We start from the raw sequence: 12160 nt of genomic DNA on the forward strand, positions 1-12160 counted from the left end.
TTGTTGGATACCTGGTGGTGATGGAGGGATGTTCTTCTTCTTTTTTTAATGCTCCTTCTGCTTTATTCATTTATTTAATTTAATTTGGCTGTGCTAGGTTTTCGTGGTGGTATGCAGGCTTCTCTAGCCATCCCGCAGGCTTCATTGCCCCGCAGCATATGGGATCTTAGTTCTCCAACCGGAGCTCAAACCTGCATCTTCTGCATTGGAAGGTGGATTCTTTAGCCCTGGACCACCAGGGAAGTCCTGTGATGGTCTTATACAAAGACCTGCCTCCCTACCCCTGAGCAGGTGGGTGATTCCGGGCCTCCCTGTCTGCACGCAGTTTCCCATCCATCTATTTCTTAGGCCGGTCTGAACATCCACCCTTTCTAGTATGCACAGGCCATGCTTCCTCTTCGATTCTTCTCCCAGTCTGGATCCCATGTCATTAACACCAGCTGGCTCCTCAGTTTTGACGTGTGTTCTGCCCTCTAGATCTGGTCCAAATCCTTTAAACCCTGGCCTCAGCCTGAGCTTCTAGATTCATCAGCTGCATTCACCTTCCTCTTTTTTTAAAAAAATTATTTATTTGGCTGCACCAGGTCTTAGCTGCAACACGAAGCATCATTGGTTGCAGCATGTGGGATCCAGTTCCTTGACCAGGGATTGAACCCAGGCCCCCTACATTGGGAACACGGAGTGTTAGCCACTGGACCCCCAGGGAAGTTCCTCGCTTTCCTCTTGTGAACTAACAACCCTTCATCTTGGCCTTTGGCTTCTATTTTGTATTCACTATTTTGCCCTGGTGATGGAGTCCATTCAGTCCTGGCCCCACTTAGCCAATGAGTCCTCCCCTTACCCACCTGGCCAGAGCCACCTGCTATTCAAGGGCTAGACCTATTCAGAATCCAATCCCTGCTTCTGTAAAATAATCAGAGCAGAAAGTTAGTCTAACGTGCTTTCAGGCCTGCAAAAGCTCATCTTGGGATCTGGCTGGCAGACCACTACTTGCCCTGTGCCCTCTCTCAGTAATCCCAGACTCTCCCAATCTTGCTTCCCCACTCCGCTTGCCAAGTCCCTTTCTCTTCTGTTCCTTTGTTTTTCTTTCTTCTTTTTTTATTCTTTTCCCAGGCTCTAGGTCTCCCTAGGCCCATGCTGGCCTCGCTCTGCCTGAGAGCAATACTGGGGAATAAAGGCGTCTGCGCCCTTTGTGTTGACGAATGCCACCTTTGTGTGGGTGCCAGATTTGCTTTAGGGGCAGATGTCCGGGAAGGCGGGACAGCAGGCGCGGTCCTGCCCAGGACACCAGAGGCAGAGGAAAGAAAGCGGCCCTGTCCTTTTCCCAGCGGCCTCCTTTAATCTGTGAGTGATGGCTCCCACACCCTTTAGCAGACAGGGATGCGAGCTTCCAGCTCCGGAGACCGCTTCGGGTCTCAGACTAAATCAGCGCGGAGGTGGAAGCGAACAGAGCCCTCAGCCTGGAAGCCGTCCAGGAGCTGCGCGGAGCAGACGGGCAGCCTCCACCAGCGCTGCTAAACGGTGGGCGCTGGGCATTTACGGGGAAGTTGAATTAGACCTTCCTGTGGACTTTTTTTTAACCCTGTGAAGGAGTTACACAGTGAATTCCTTGTGGAGGATGAATCATCTCTCTCTCGCCTGTAACACAGCCTGTTTCTCAGCTCCTGCCCCTGGCTTCGTTCTCCCAAGGATTTCATCGGGAGGGCGGGACGTTCTCTCCCTCCCACCACCCCCACCGGAGCCTGCAATCGGGACCAATGAAAACCAAGTGCCTCATCCACCGGTGGTGACTAAGAATCAGAGTATTTAAGAGTTCGCAGGAATGGGCTGAGAGCTGTGTTTGCTTTCTCCCGCAGACGGGGCACGCTCTCATCGGATCAGGGCCCTCGCTGAGCCAAGCCGCGGAGTGAAGCGGAGGGAAAAGAAAGTCCAGCAGCATGTGCTACGGGAGATGCGCGCGATGCATCGGACATTCGCTGGCGTGGCTCGCCACCCTCTGCATTGTTGCGAATGTTTTGCTTTACTTTCCCAATGGGGAAACCAAGTATGCCTCTGAGAACCATCTCAGCCGCTTCGTGTGGTTCTTCTCCGGTATCCTGGGAGGGGGCTTGCTGGTGAGTCGTTCAGAAATCATTACAGCCTTGAAAAAAAAATCTTTCCTGTTAGATGAGATGTTTTCATGAGAAGTTTTCTGTCAGGCATGTTTCCAAATCCAGGACTTTTGTTCATTCTTATTTTGAAAACTTATCAAGGAATGTTGAGATAGGTATAGGGTATTCATTTTACTAGACGTTGGTTTACAAAATCCCCATTTCTACCTTTTTGCTAAATTCTCTTACTTTACAGCTAAGAACAGAGACTAGCTTTTCAAACAGATTTGAGAACCTCTAGAGTTTCTAGTCCTGGAGTTGGTACTCATTTCACATCCGCTCTGGGAAACGGGGAGGAGTCCGATAGTTCTCTGTCTAAATCAACAGAGTTTTGGATACAAATTCTTCGCTGTTTGTTCTCAAACATCTGTGACAGGGAAAAATTATGAATTGTGAGAGCGCTGCTATTTAAAAAGGACTATAAATTTTCTCCTTTATGTAAGCCTGGGGTGTGGCGTTTAGGGAAAATCCTTCAGTTAGCAGCAAATCACGGTCTGAAGCTAATAGTGGAATGTGTTGTTTTTTCCAAGGTTTGTTTTTAAGTGAAGTGAGAGGAATTTGCCTGCCAACCTGGGAACTGAAAGTATTAGCTTCGACCATAGCCTGGAAAGAATGTGGACAAACTTGGCTTTGCCACTTTGAAAAATACTGGGATTGTGAATTTTGAAGAGGAGTTCTATGGAACTGCTAATACCATACAGAATATTTTTCTTAGTCAAGTAAATGATATTTAAACTTAATACACTAACTCTGGTATGACAAATCTGCTTTGAATTTAAGCATTACTATCATGCTAACACAATCACTTGTTTTTCTTTCTCCCATGAGTTCTCAGGTCAGTTTTTGTCTTGTTTTGTTTCATTGAGGTATAGTTGATTTCCTAATCATTTGTCTTCAATACAATACCTTGCCTGTTTAAACTTCTTTTGATCTTGAACTCAAAGGATTTCAAACTCATTTTAAGAGCTTTATTGTGACGTTACAGTCATGCCGTGGTGTCTTCAATGAAGCAGTGCGCCTGTACTGAGTTTTCCTGTCTTGTTTATAAAAAAATTTTAATTATTCTCTCAAAGTTTTGTTGTTATCTCCCATGCTTTGCAAGGGCAAACAAACCAACCAACAAACAGATTTAAAGACAGGGTTTAATATTTTCCAAACAGTTTGCATCTGGAACTATGTTATGAACTCTTATGGAATTAACATTTATGGGTTATTATTGTACCCCCCCATGCTGCATCCTGACCCTGCCTAATGGGACACACTACATAAAAATAATCAGGTATTACACTTTGAAGGTTTTTCTCTTCTCCTCAGAGTTTATGTTCTCTGAGATATTTGGTCAGCCTAACCCAAAGACTTTCAGCAGTATCGGAAAGAAAAATGTTTTACCAAAAGATGCTTAGATTGACTGACCCTTATGGACCTGGGGAGAGTCAATGACTTCAACTTGCGTGCTTTCTAACCAGATGTTCGTGCCGGCATTCACCTTCATCGGGCTGGACCAGGAAGACTGCTGCGGTTGCTGTGGCCACGAAAACTGTGGCAAAAGATGCGCGGTAGGTCTTCCCGCTCTGGTGGGGAAATGGCCCCTAAGGCGGAGCTGTGATGTTCTGCGCCTCACTGCTGGTGGTTCTCCCTTCCCTAGATGCTGTCTTCTATACTGGCCGCACTCCTCGGGATTGCAGGCTCTGGCTACTGTGTCATTGTGGCTGCGCTGGGCTTAGAGGAAGGACCAAGATGCATGGATGCCAGTGGCCAGTGGAACTACACCTTTGCCAACACAGAGGGAGAGTAAGTGATTGTACCCTAGAAGGCTGCACATTCTTATCCACCACGTGCATACAGTGGTAAACCTGTCAGACTAAAAAGGCATCAACCATTCATTCACCCATCCTCTTGCCAGGTTTGGTCTCACTGACTTGGGGACAGTTCAGGCAGTGGGCATCAGAGGATGGATTCCCAGCCTCTGACCCAGAGAAGCTTTTTAATGGATTCACTGGCTCAGTCCTCTTGATGACACGTAAGGGGACTTCCACTATTGCTCCCATTTTACAGAGTAGTTTTATGGAGGCCCAGGGAGATCAAGTAACTTATCCAAAGTGACAATGGTAAGATGTGACAGTCAGGATTTGAACCCAGGCAACCTAGCTATAGAGTCTGTGCTTGTATAGTGTGTATACTATACCAGAGCAATTGTGTGATTCTTCTATTTTATAAGAAAATCTTATGGAATCCTATATAGCACCAGTGAAAACCATATGCATTTAACCAAAGCCCAGGGTCAATCATACTACCAACACGCACACACATATAACATAGCAATTATGTATAATACACCCTTTATTCAAAGTGGTCAGGCTGTATAAGACAGATCTTATTCATGACTGTTTTTTTTTTAATTCATGACTTTAACACTGGGAAAATCCAAGTGGCTCCACTGTTTAATGCTGATACTGTATTTCTTATCTATTATTGAGAAAAGGACAGAAATAGCTGATGGAAACTGATGTACATAATGATAAATGAATGACATACTGAATTTTGAAAGGTTTACTCATGAGATTCATGAGTGAAAATAATCTGAATCATGAATTTGAATTGCCTGTATACTTTCAAGAATGTTTTGTCTCTCATGAATTTTGTGGCATGGAGGGATATCTTAAGATCATGAATATGGATTCAGTTCAGTTCAATTCAGTCGCTCAGTCATGTCTGACTCTTTGCGACTCCATGAACCACAGCACGCCAGGCCTCCCTGTCCATCACCAACACCCGGAGTCCACCCAAACCCATGTCCATTGTGTCGGTGATGCCATCCAAGTATCTCATCCTCTGTCATCCCCTTCTCCTCCTGCCCTCAATATTTCCCAGCATCAGGGTCTTTTCCACTGAGTCAGTTCTTTGCATCAGGTGGCCAAAGTATTGGAGTTTCAGCTTCAGCATCAGTCCTTCCAGTGAATATTCAGGACTGATTTCCTTTAGGATGGACTGGTTGGATCTCCTTGCAATCCAAGGGACTCTCAAGAGTCTTCTCCAACACCACAGCTCAAAAGCATCAATTTTTCAGCCCTCAGCTTTCTTCACAGTCCAATTCTCACATCCATACATGACCACTGGAAAACCATAGCCTTGACTAGATGGACCTTTGTTGACAAACTAATGTCTCTGCTTTTCAATATGCTGTCTAGGTTGGTCATAACTTTCCTTCCAAGGAGTAAGCATCTTTTAATTTCATGGCTGCAGTCACCATCTACAGTGATTTTGGAGCCCCTCCAAAATAAAGTCAGTCACTATTTCCACTGTTTCCCCATCTATTTCCCATGAGGTGATGGGACTGGATGCTATGATCTTAGTTTTCTGGATGTTGAGTTTTAAGCCAACTTTTTCACTCTCCTCTTTCACTTTCATCAAGAGGCTCTTTAGTTCTTCTTCACTTTCTGCCATAAGGGTGGTGTCATCTGCATATCTGATGTTATTGATATTTCTCTCAGCAATCTTGATTCCAGCTTGGGCTTCCTCCAGCCCAGCGTTTCTCATGATGTACTCTGCATATAAGTTAAATAAGCAGGGTGACAACATACATCCTTGACGTACTCCTTTTCCAATTTGGAACCAGTCTGTTGTTCCATGTCCAGTTCTGACTGTTGCTTCCTGACCTGCACACAGGTTTCTCAAGAGGCAGGTCAGGTGGTCTGGTACTCCCATCTCCTTAAGAATTTTCCACAGTTTATCTATCGAATATGTATTACATAGATATCATATCTATCGAATATGGATTAGATAGATCCTGAGTTCAATTCCGGCTCTGTATTTACTGTCTCAGTAACTAGAAAAAGGTGAACTGAGCTCCCTGCATCTCAGTTATTTTATCTGTAAAATAAAACCAATGGCGGTTGTCAGGAAGATTAGTACGTTACTGTTTGTAAAATATTTGTCGCAAAAGCTGACAGAATGAGCACTGCCATCTTATTACAGCTTGCCACATGTACAGCCCAACGGTAGGAAAACAGTGTTCACTGGAATTTGAAATTTTGGTGTTCAAATTTGTTATTGATCATGATTTTCAGATCATACTTTTCATGCTTTGTTCTGAATATGCTGAATGTACTGGTAGAAACTGGTTACTCCTGTATTCAAAACTGGTTACTCCTATATTCAAAAACACACAAACCCACGGCTAAAAACATTATGATTCATCCAAGGAGAGGTGATCCATCTCCCTTCTCATGGATCTAATCAACTTCTGCAAGAAACCTCCAGTTTCTATGTCATTCCTCATTTCATCTTCTTTAGAAATTTCAATATGAGAAATAAAAAGCCAGTGGTTAGTTGCTTAATAACCAAGTGGAGCCAAAGAATTTTTTTCTATTGTGTCCTGAAATTATGGATTTTTGTTAAATATAGGGTCAGAGGAACAGAATTTTTTCATAATCAATCATAATTCCATCAATCAAATTGAATTTTTGATTGGCTCCATTAACCACTCCAAAATAAGGTCTGTAATCCTCAGTCCCTTTGTTCTGTTGTGGTAGGAAGACATTACAAGCAAAGAATTATTCTAGATCTCTCAATGGAGTTAAGTCAGTCCTAGATTTTCCCATATGATTGAATCCTATTTTATTAAGAAAATGTATATATTCAGATAATGACTCCAGTTTGGCTTGCTGAGGCTTCCCTGGTGGCTCAGTGGTAAAGAATCTGCCTACAATGCAGGAGATGCGGGTTCGATCCCCTGGAGAAGAAAATGGCCACCCACTCCAGTATTCTTGCCCGGAGAATCCCATGGACAGAGGAGCCTGGCGAGGGACAGTCCGTGGGGTTGAAAAAGAGTTGGACACGACTGAGCAGCTAAGCAACAGCAGGTGGTCAGCTAGCATTTCACAAAACGACTTCAGATTGCTCTCTGTCACTGAGTTCCTTTTCCAACGTGTTGAATTCTTACTATGGCCAGATAGTGGTCTAGGGGTTGAGTAGACAGTGATGAATAGCTCTAGTTCCTACCTTCTTGGAGCTCAGACTTGTGGATTAGATACACAAGCAACTCTTCTCCCTTGCCTAAGTTTCCTGTCCTTCCTCTGTGACCCTTTGACACTTAATATACCTGATCAGGGTCCTGGTTGCATTGAGATTGCCTATCATTTCTTCTCTTAAGAAATGCTTTTCCAGGACAGAGTTCAGGCTCTTGTATCCTTAGACTTGTCTAGATGTCTAACTCACACTGAGTGTTCAACAATCTTTGCTGAATTTTCTATCTATTATTGCAACAAGATCTGGGCTAAATTCCTTATTTAAATTCCTTATTTTCCTGTGGAAAGACTTGGATTGGAAGCATCTGATATAAGGCGTTGAATTAATCTTTTTTGTTTTCTAAATGAAAAAACACGGCATGAGAAGTATGTTTATGAGACATCCCACTGGACGTGGCTGTGTGTCAGAGTTTCTCTTTATCCACAGTTACCTTCTGGATAGCTCCACATGGTCCACATGTGTTGAACCCAAGCATATAGTGGAATGGAATGTTTCTCTGTTTTCCATCCTCTTGGCACTTGGTGGGATTGAATTCATCTTGTGTCTCATTCAAGTAATAAACGGAATGCTTGGAGGTGTCTGCGGTTATTGTTCCTCTCGCCAACAGGTAAGAACCTGTGTAAAAATGCACCATTATTTTCATCCTAGAGAAAAGAAGACAAAAATTAAACCCTGCTCAACCTACTACTGTTTATTCCATTTTTGTGGAAAAGCATTTACAGCAGTTGGGTTTTTTTAACTTTTTATTCTATCCTGGGGTAGAGCCAGTGAACAGTGTTGGGATGATTCAGGTTGACAGCAAAGGGACTCAGTCACACATATCCGTGTATCTCTTCTCCCCCAGACGCCCCTCCCACCCAGCTTGCCCTGTAACACTGAGGCTGAGTTCCTTGTGCTATCCAGGAGGGCCTTGTTGGTTATCCATTGTAAACATAACAGTGTGTACGCGGTGATCCCACACTCCCTAACTATCCCTTCCCCCGTTGGGCCCTGCTCTCAGGGCTAAGCTTCCTTGAGAGTCACAGTTTCTGGATTATCTTGGCTCTTTGCAGTTGGCTCTGTGCAAATAAGACAATGTCGCCCATAGACACGGCGCTTCTTCAGGATTTAACCCATTACCCCTTTCGCCACTCCTGCTCTGGCTGCACAGACACAAAAGAAATGTCCTCTCTCTGCCTGCTCTCACATTCCCAACTAGTGTACACAAGTAACTGCTATCACCTGTTGCCCTAGGCATCGCGTTAAACCCCTATTCCAGAAGAGCGTGTGATGCAGAGATTAAGCAGTGTTTCTAAAATCACCTAGTCAGGAAGCAACAGGCTTCAAATGCCACGGCTCCTGCTCTTAACCTGTATGCAGGACTTGCTGTTCTGTTGGGTTTTCTACAGTTTCTTTCCTAATAAGGAGTCACAAAAATGCCACAATAGCTAAGGATAGAGAATCACTAGTAGCCTTTGAATAGAGCTTATTAAAAAACCTTTCACTGTCAAAGAAAACCAGGAAGCGCTTGTTCCCTGGGGATGTGATTTGGAAAAGAAATATGCATTTGTTAGTAGTGGGGAAAGTTCTTGTTTCTATATTTTCCTAAAAAAATATATATTACCAAACTGATGGAAGTCCAGCTTTGGTTGAATTTGGGGGAAGGGAAGGGTTGTTTTATGTCTTGTTCTGTAAAGCAGGATTAGGAAAACTGAAACTTACTTAATTTGTATTTTCCTAACCATTCACTTCTCTGGTTCAGGGTTTCCTAACTTTCTTTGAAAGTAAGACAAAACCTAATGAAAAATGAAAACCCCATGGCTATCATGAAAAGCTTTGCTGTAAATAGATGGAAACTTTCTATAATTTTTGAGGGGAAGTTAAAATAAAAATCTAGATGTCCTTATCAGGCAAATACAGCAAGATTAATAATTGCTTTGGGAGCCTGCCAAATTTCCGAGAAAACAGCAGAGTGGAAAACTTTCAATATGGAATTGTTTCCAGGCAATACGGTTGGGCAGAGGCAAAGAAGGCTCTTGGGATTACTATAATATAACCTGTCTTTAGCCTTGAGTTTCCTGTAAGGCGATAGTTTAAATTGGGTGAGACCCCGTTGTGCTTCAGCGCTGCTGCATTTTGGGGACAGGTATCCACCTGCCAGAGCAGGGCCCCTGGCTCAGGAAGACCCCCTGGAGACGGAAATGGTAACCCACTCTCCTATTCTTGCCTGGAGAATCCCATGGACAGAGGAGCCTGGCGGGCTACAGTCCCTGGGGTCGCGAAGAGTCAAACACGACTTAGTGATTAAACAACAATATAATGTGTCAGTGACTAAAATTGCTGCAGTGGTTTGGCAGAGTGACTCTCGTTTCCCGGTTAAGGGAGCCGAGAGTCTTACTGGGTTTCCCAGTCACTATAGGGGTGGCTTCTTCCCAGACACTGCAGGTCAGATCTGTTATATTTGTTTGCAAGACAAAAGACAGTTTCAAAGAGCAAGGCTTTTAGTATAGATTGGTCAACTCTGTATGTAGCATTTAATTCAAAAGTTGCCCACATTGAGTTGGCACCAACGTAAAAGTCCCATGACATTATCTCTTAAATCCTTGAGGTTAAAAACCCACCCTGAGCATATAAAAGCCAGCCAGGCCTTGTAAGCTGCACTTTCCAAGGCCTCTTTCTTCAGCTTTTACTTGGGAAGGACAATGGTCCGGTTTGTTTAGGAAACTTTTTGTGAGCATTGTCTAAGCTCTCATTGTTGTTGGCCCAACCCCTGCTGAAGCTGAGATTGGTCGGCTTTACGTTTGCTTAAAATAGATTTAAAGCACCAAAATGTCATCATTGTTTGTTTAGCCTGATCAGAACCTGATACTTATTTCATTTTCTTTACAGCAATATGACTGCTAGAAGAATTACCCCAAGACAAACCTGAAATCTCCCTCAATGTCACTGTAATTTATATATTTTACTTGTATTAATTTGTAAAACTTTGTACTAGTGTATCATACACCACATGTTCTACTTTTATAAGTGTGTATAAAGACTGCCATCTTCTCTGGATATTGGTGTTTGAACTTAGCAGAGAAATTCTTTTTTATTTTTTTAAGAGTAAGAAAATAAACCACACTCTGGAATTAATTGAACAGACTGACAGTTCTCAGCCCACCTGAGATAAACTCTGGCTGAAATCATGTTTTTGAGAAACATTACAAGGATAAATATCACATTCCAGTTACTATTCTATATATTTATATGTGCATGCATTTATTAAATGAAAGATTTCTAGTTGCTTTTTTTAAAGACCATTACGGAGAAAATCCAACAACCTGAAAAGATATATTTTTTCACTGTTTATATGGTGTTTCCCATTTGTATGCAAACCTCTAACAAGGGGCCTTTTGAACTGATTCCTGTTATGAAAGAGACATGTAATTCCCTAGGTTGGGGGTTGGGAGGTAGATTGAGAATACTTGAATCTAAATAAATGAATGAGTCAGAATAGGCAAGACAGTGAGTTATTACAAGGACTACCAAATCCTGAATTTTTCTGACACTTGGAAAACTTACTGGCCTTCAAAGACAAGACTGAGGATCATGGATGTAAAAAGAGGAAGGCCTGGACAAGAAGGATGGGAAATGGAATAAAGCAGTTGATCACCATGGGAATGCGGGGAACGAGGGGCGGGAGGACCATGAGCAAATACCCGCCGAATTTACTTGTTTCATACAACAAATAAAGCCTTCACTACCGTTTTGTTGTTTGGTGTCATCGTCCTTTGTTTCATGTTCCTCCTTTTTCCTTCCTTTTTTATTCAGTCTGCAGACTGTACAGCCGCCATTGCTAGGGGCTTTGTGTCTTCTGGGTTCTTGACCCCACTTTCTCTTCTTCATCCTCCTTCTCCTTTTCTGTCTCCCTCTGCTCTCCATGCGTTTGGGCCATCCACCTCATCAGGCAACTTCGCTTTGCGTTGGGTGCTCCAGACAGCAGGCTCCTCCGGAAGGTAACAGACATTTTCTCTCTTGACATCTCGCATCTGTTGTATTGTTAGGTTCTTTCAAGTGACAGAGTCCCCTGCCCTACTGGGAACTGTATACAGAAACTGTCTGCATTTGGTGTTCACTGGCCTAGGCAACAGACAAACTAGTTAGTTAATAAAGAAGCCTCACTGGCTGTTAGGCGGCAGAGCGCCTCCTGAGACCAAGGTCTCCTGCCTGAAGGGTTCCAATCTTCCTTACGCCTTGGCCTTTCAGGCAGTCTGGTGAAGGTTATGGACTTCTTTGAAGAAGACTGTTTAACATGCAAAAAACAAAGGCATAGGATGACAAAGTAAACCCAGATATTGACTATTTTAACAAGACATTTTTTTAAATCATGAGATATTTGTCTTGTAAGGCATCTCCATCACACCAGTACCTGTAGACAGGAAAGCAGTGATCAAGTGTGATCTAGCAGTGAGCTAAAGAAAGGGCGTCTGAGAGCTACTGTACTTCTTTTTATTTATTTATTTGGCTGCATGGGGTCTTCATTGTGGCGTGTAGGATCTTTAGTGCTGGCATGTAGGATTTTTAGTTGTGACATATAAACCCTTAGTTGAAGCATGTGGGATCTAGTTCCCTGACCAGGCAGCAAACCTGGGTCACCCTCATTGGGAGCCTGGAGTCTTAGCCATGGAACGACCAGGGAAGTCACAGAACTACTGTACATTTGAAATACATTTCCAATTAAAATGATATTTTGAGATATATCCAAAGATTTTGAGGTGATACAAAAAGGTGTGTAATTTCGTATTGTTGTTCAAAATACAATCAGTATCCTGATTCTGCTGTGACTTCTTCCATGCAGTCACAGTAAAGGATATATTAATACAAGATTTTCATTAGAGGTTAATAAAAACAATGATAAAATTTCTTTCCATCCAAGTTTAACAGCTTCCCTCGCCATAGTTAGCAGTCCCTGGGCCTCTTAGGAGTCCTTAGGCCTTCGATTACCCAGGTGGGGCTAGCAG

The 12160-nt window shown here is 43.1% G+C and overlaps 1 protein-coding gene across 1 annotated transcript; it reads left to right on the forward strand.

The window, feature by feature from the left end:
- The first annotated feature begins 1563 nt into the window (after positions 1-1563).
- TM4SF1 (transmembrane 4 L six family member 1) lies at positions 1564-10907 on the forward strand. The gene is made up of 5 exons (XM_020911507.2): positions 1564-2114; positions 3617-3706; positions 3796-3941; positions 7605-7785; positions 10047-10907. The coding sequence occupies exons 1-5, from the start codon at positions 1938-1940 to the stop codon at positions 10059-10061; spliced, it is 609 nt and encodes a 202-aa protein (XP_020767166.1). The 5' UTR covers positions 1564-1937; the 3' UTR covers positions 10062-10907.
- The last annotated feature ends 1253 nt before the right edge of the window (positions 10908-12160 follow it).

This window comes from Odocoileus virginianus, chromosome 4, assembly GCF_023699985.2.
Source record: "Odocoileus virginianus isolate 20LAN1187 ecotype Illinois chromosome 4, Ovbor_1.2, whole genome shotgun sequence".
NCBI lineage: Eukaryota > Metazoa > Chordata > Mammalia > Artiodactyla > Cervidae > Odocoileus > Odocoileus virginianus.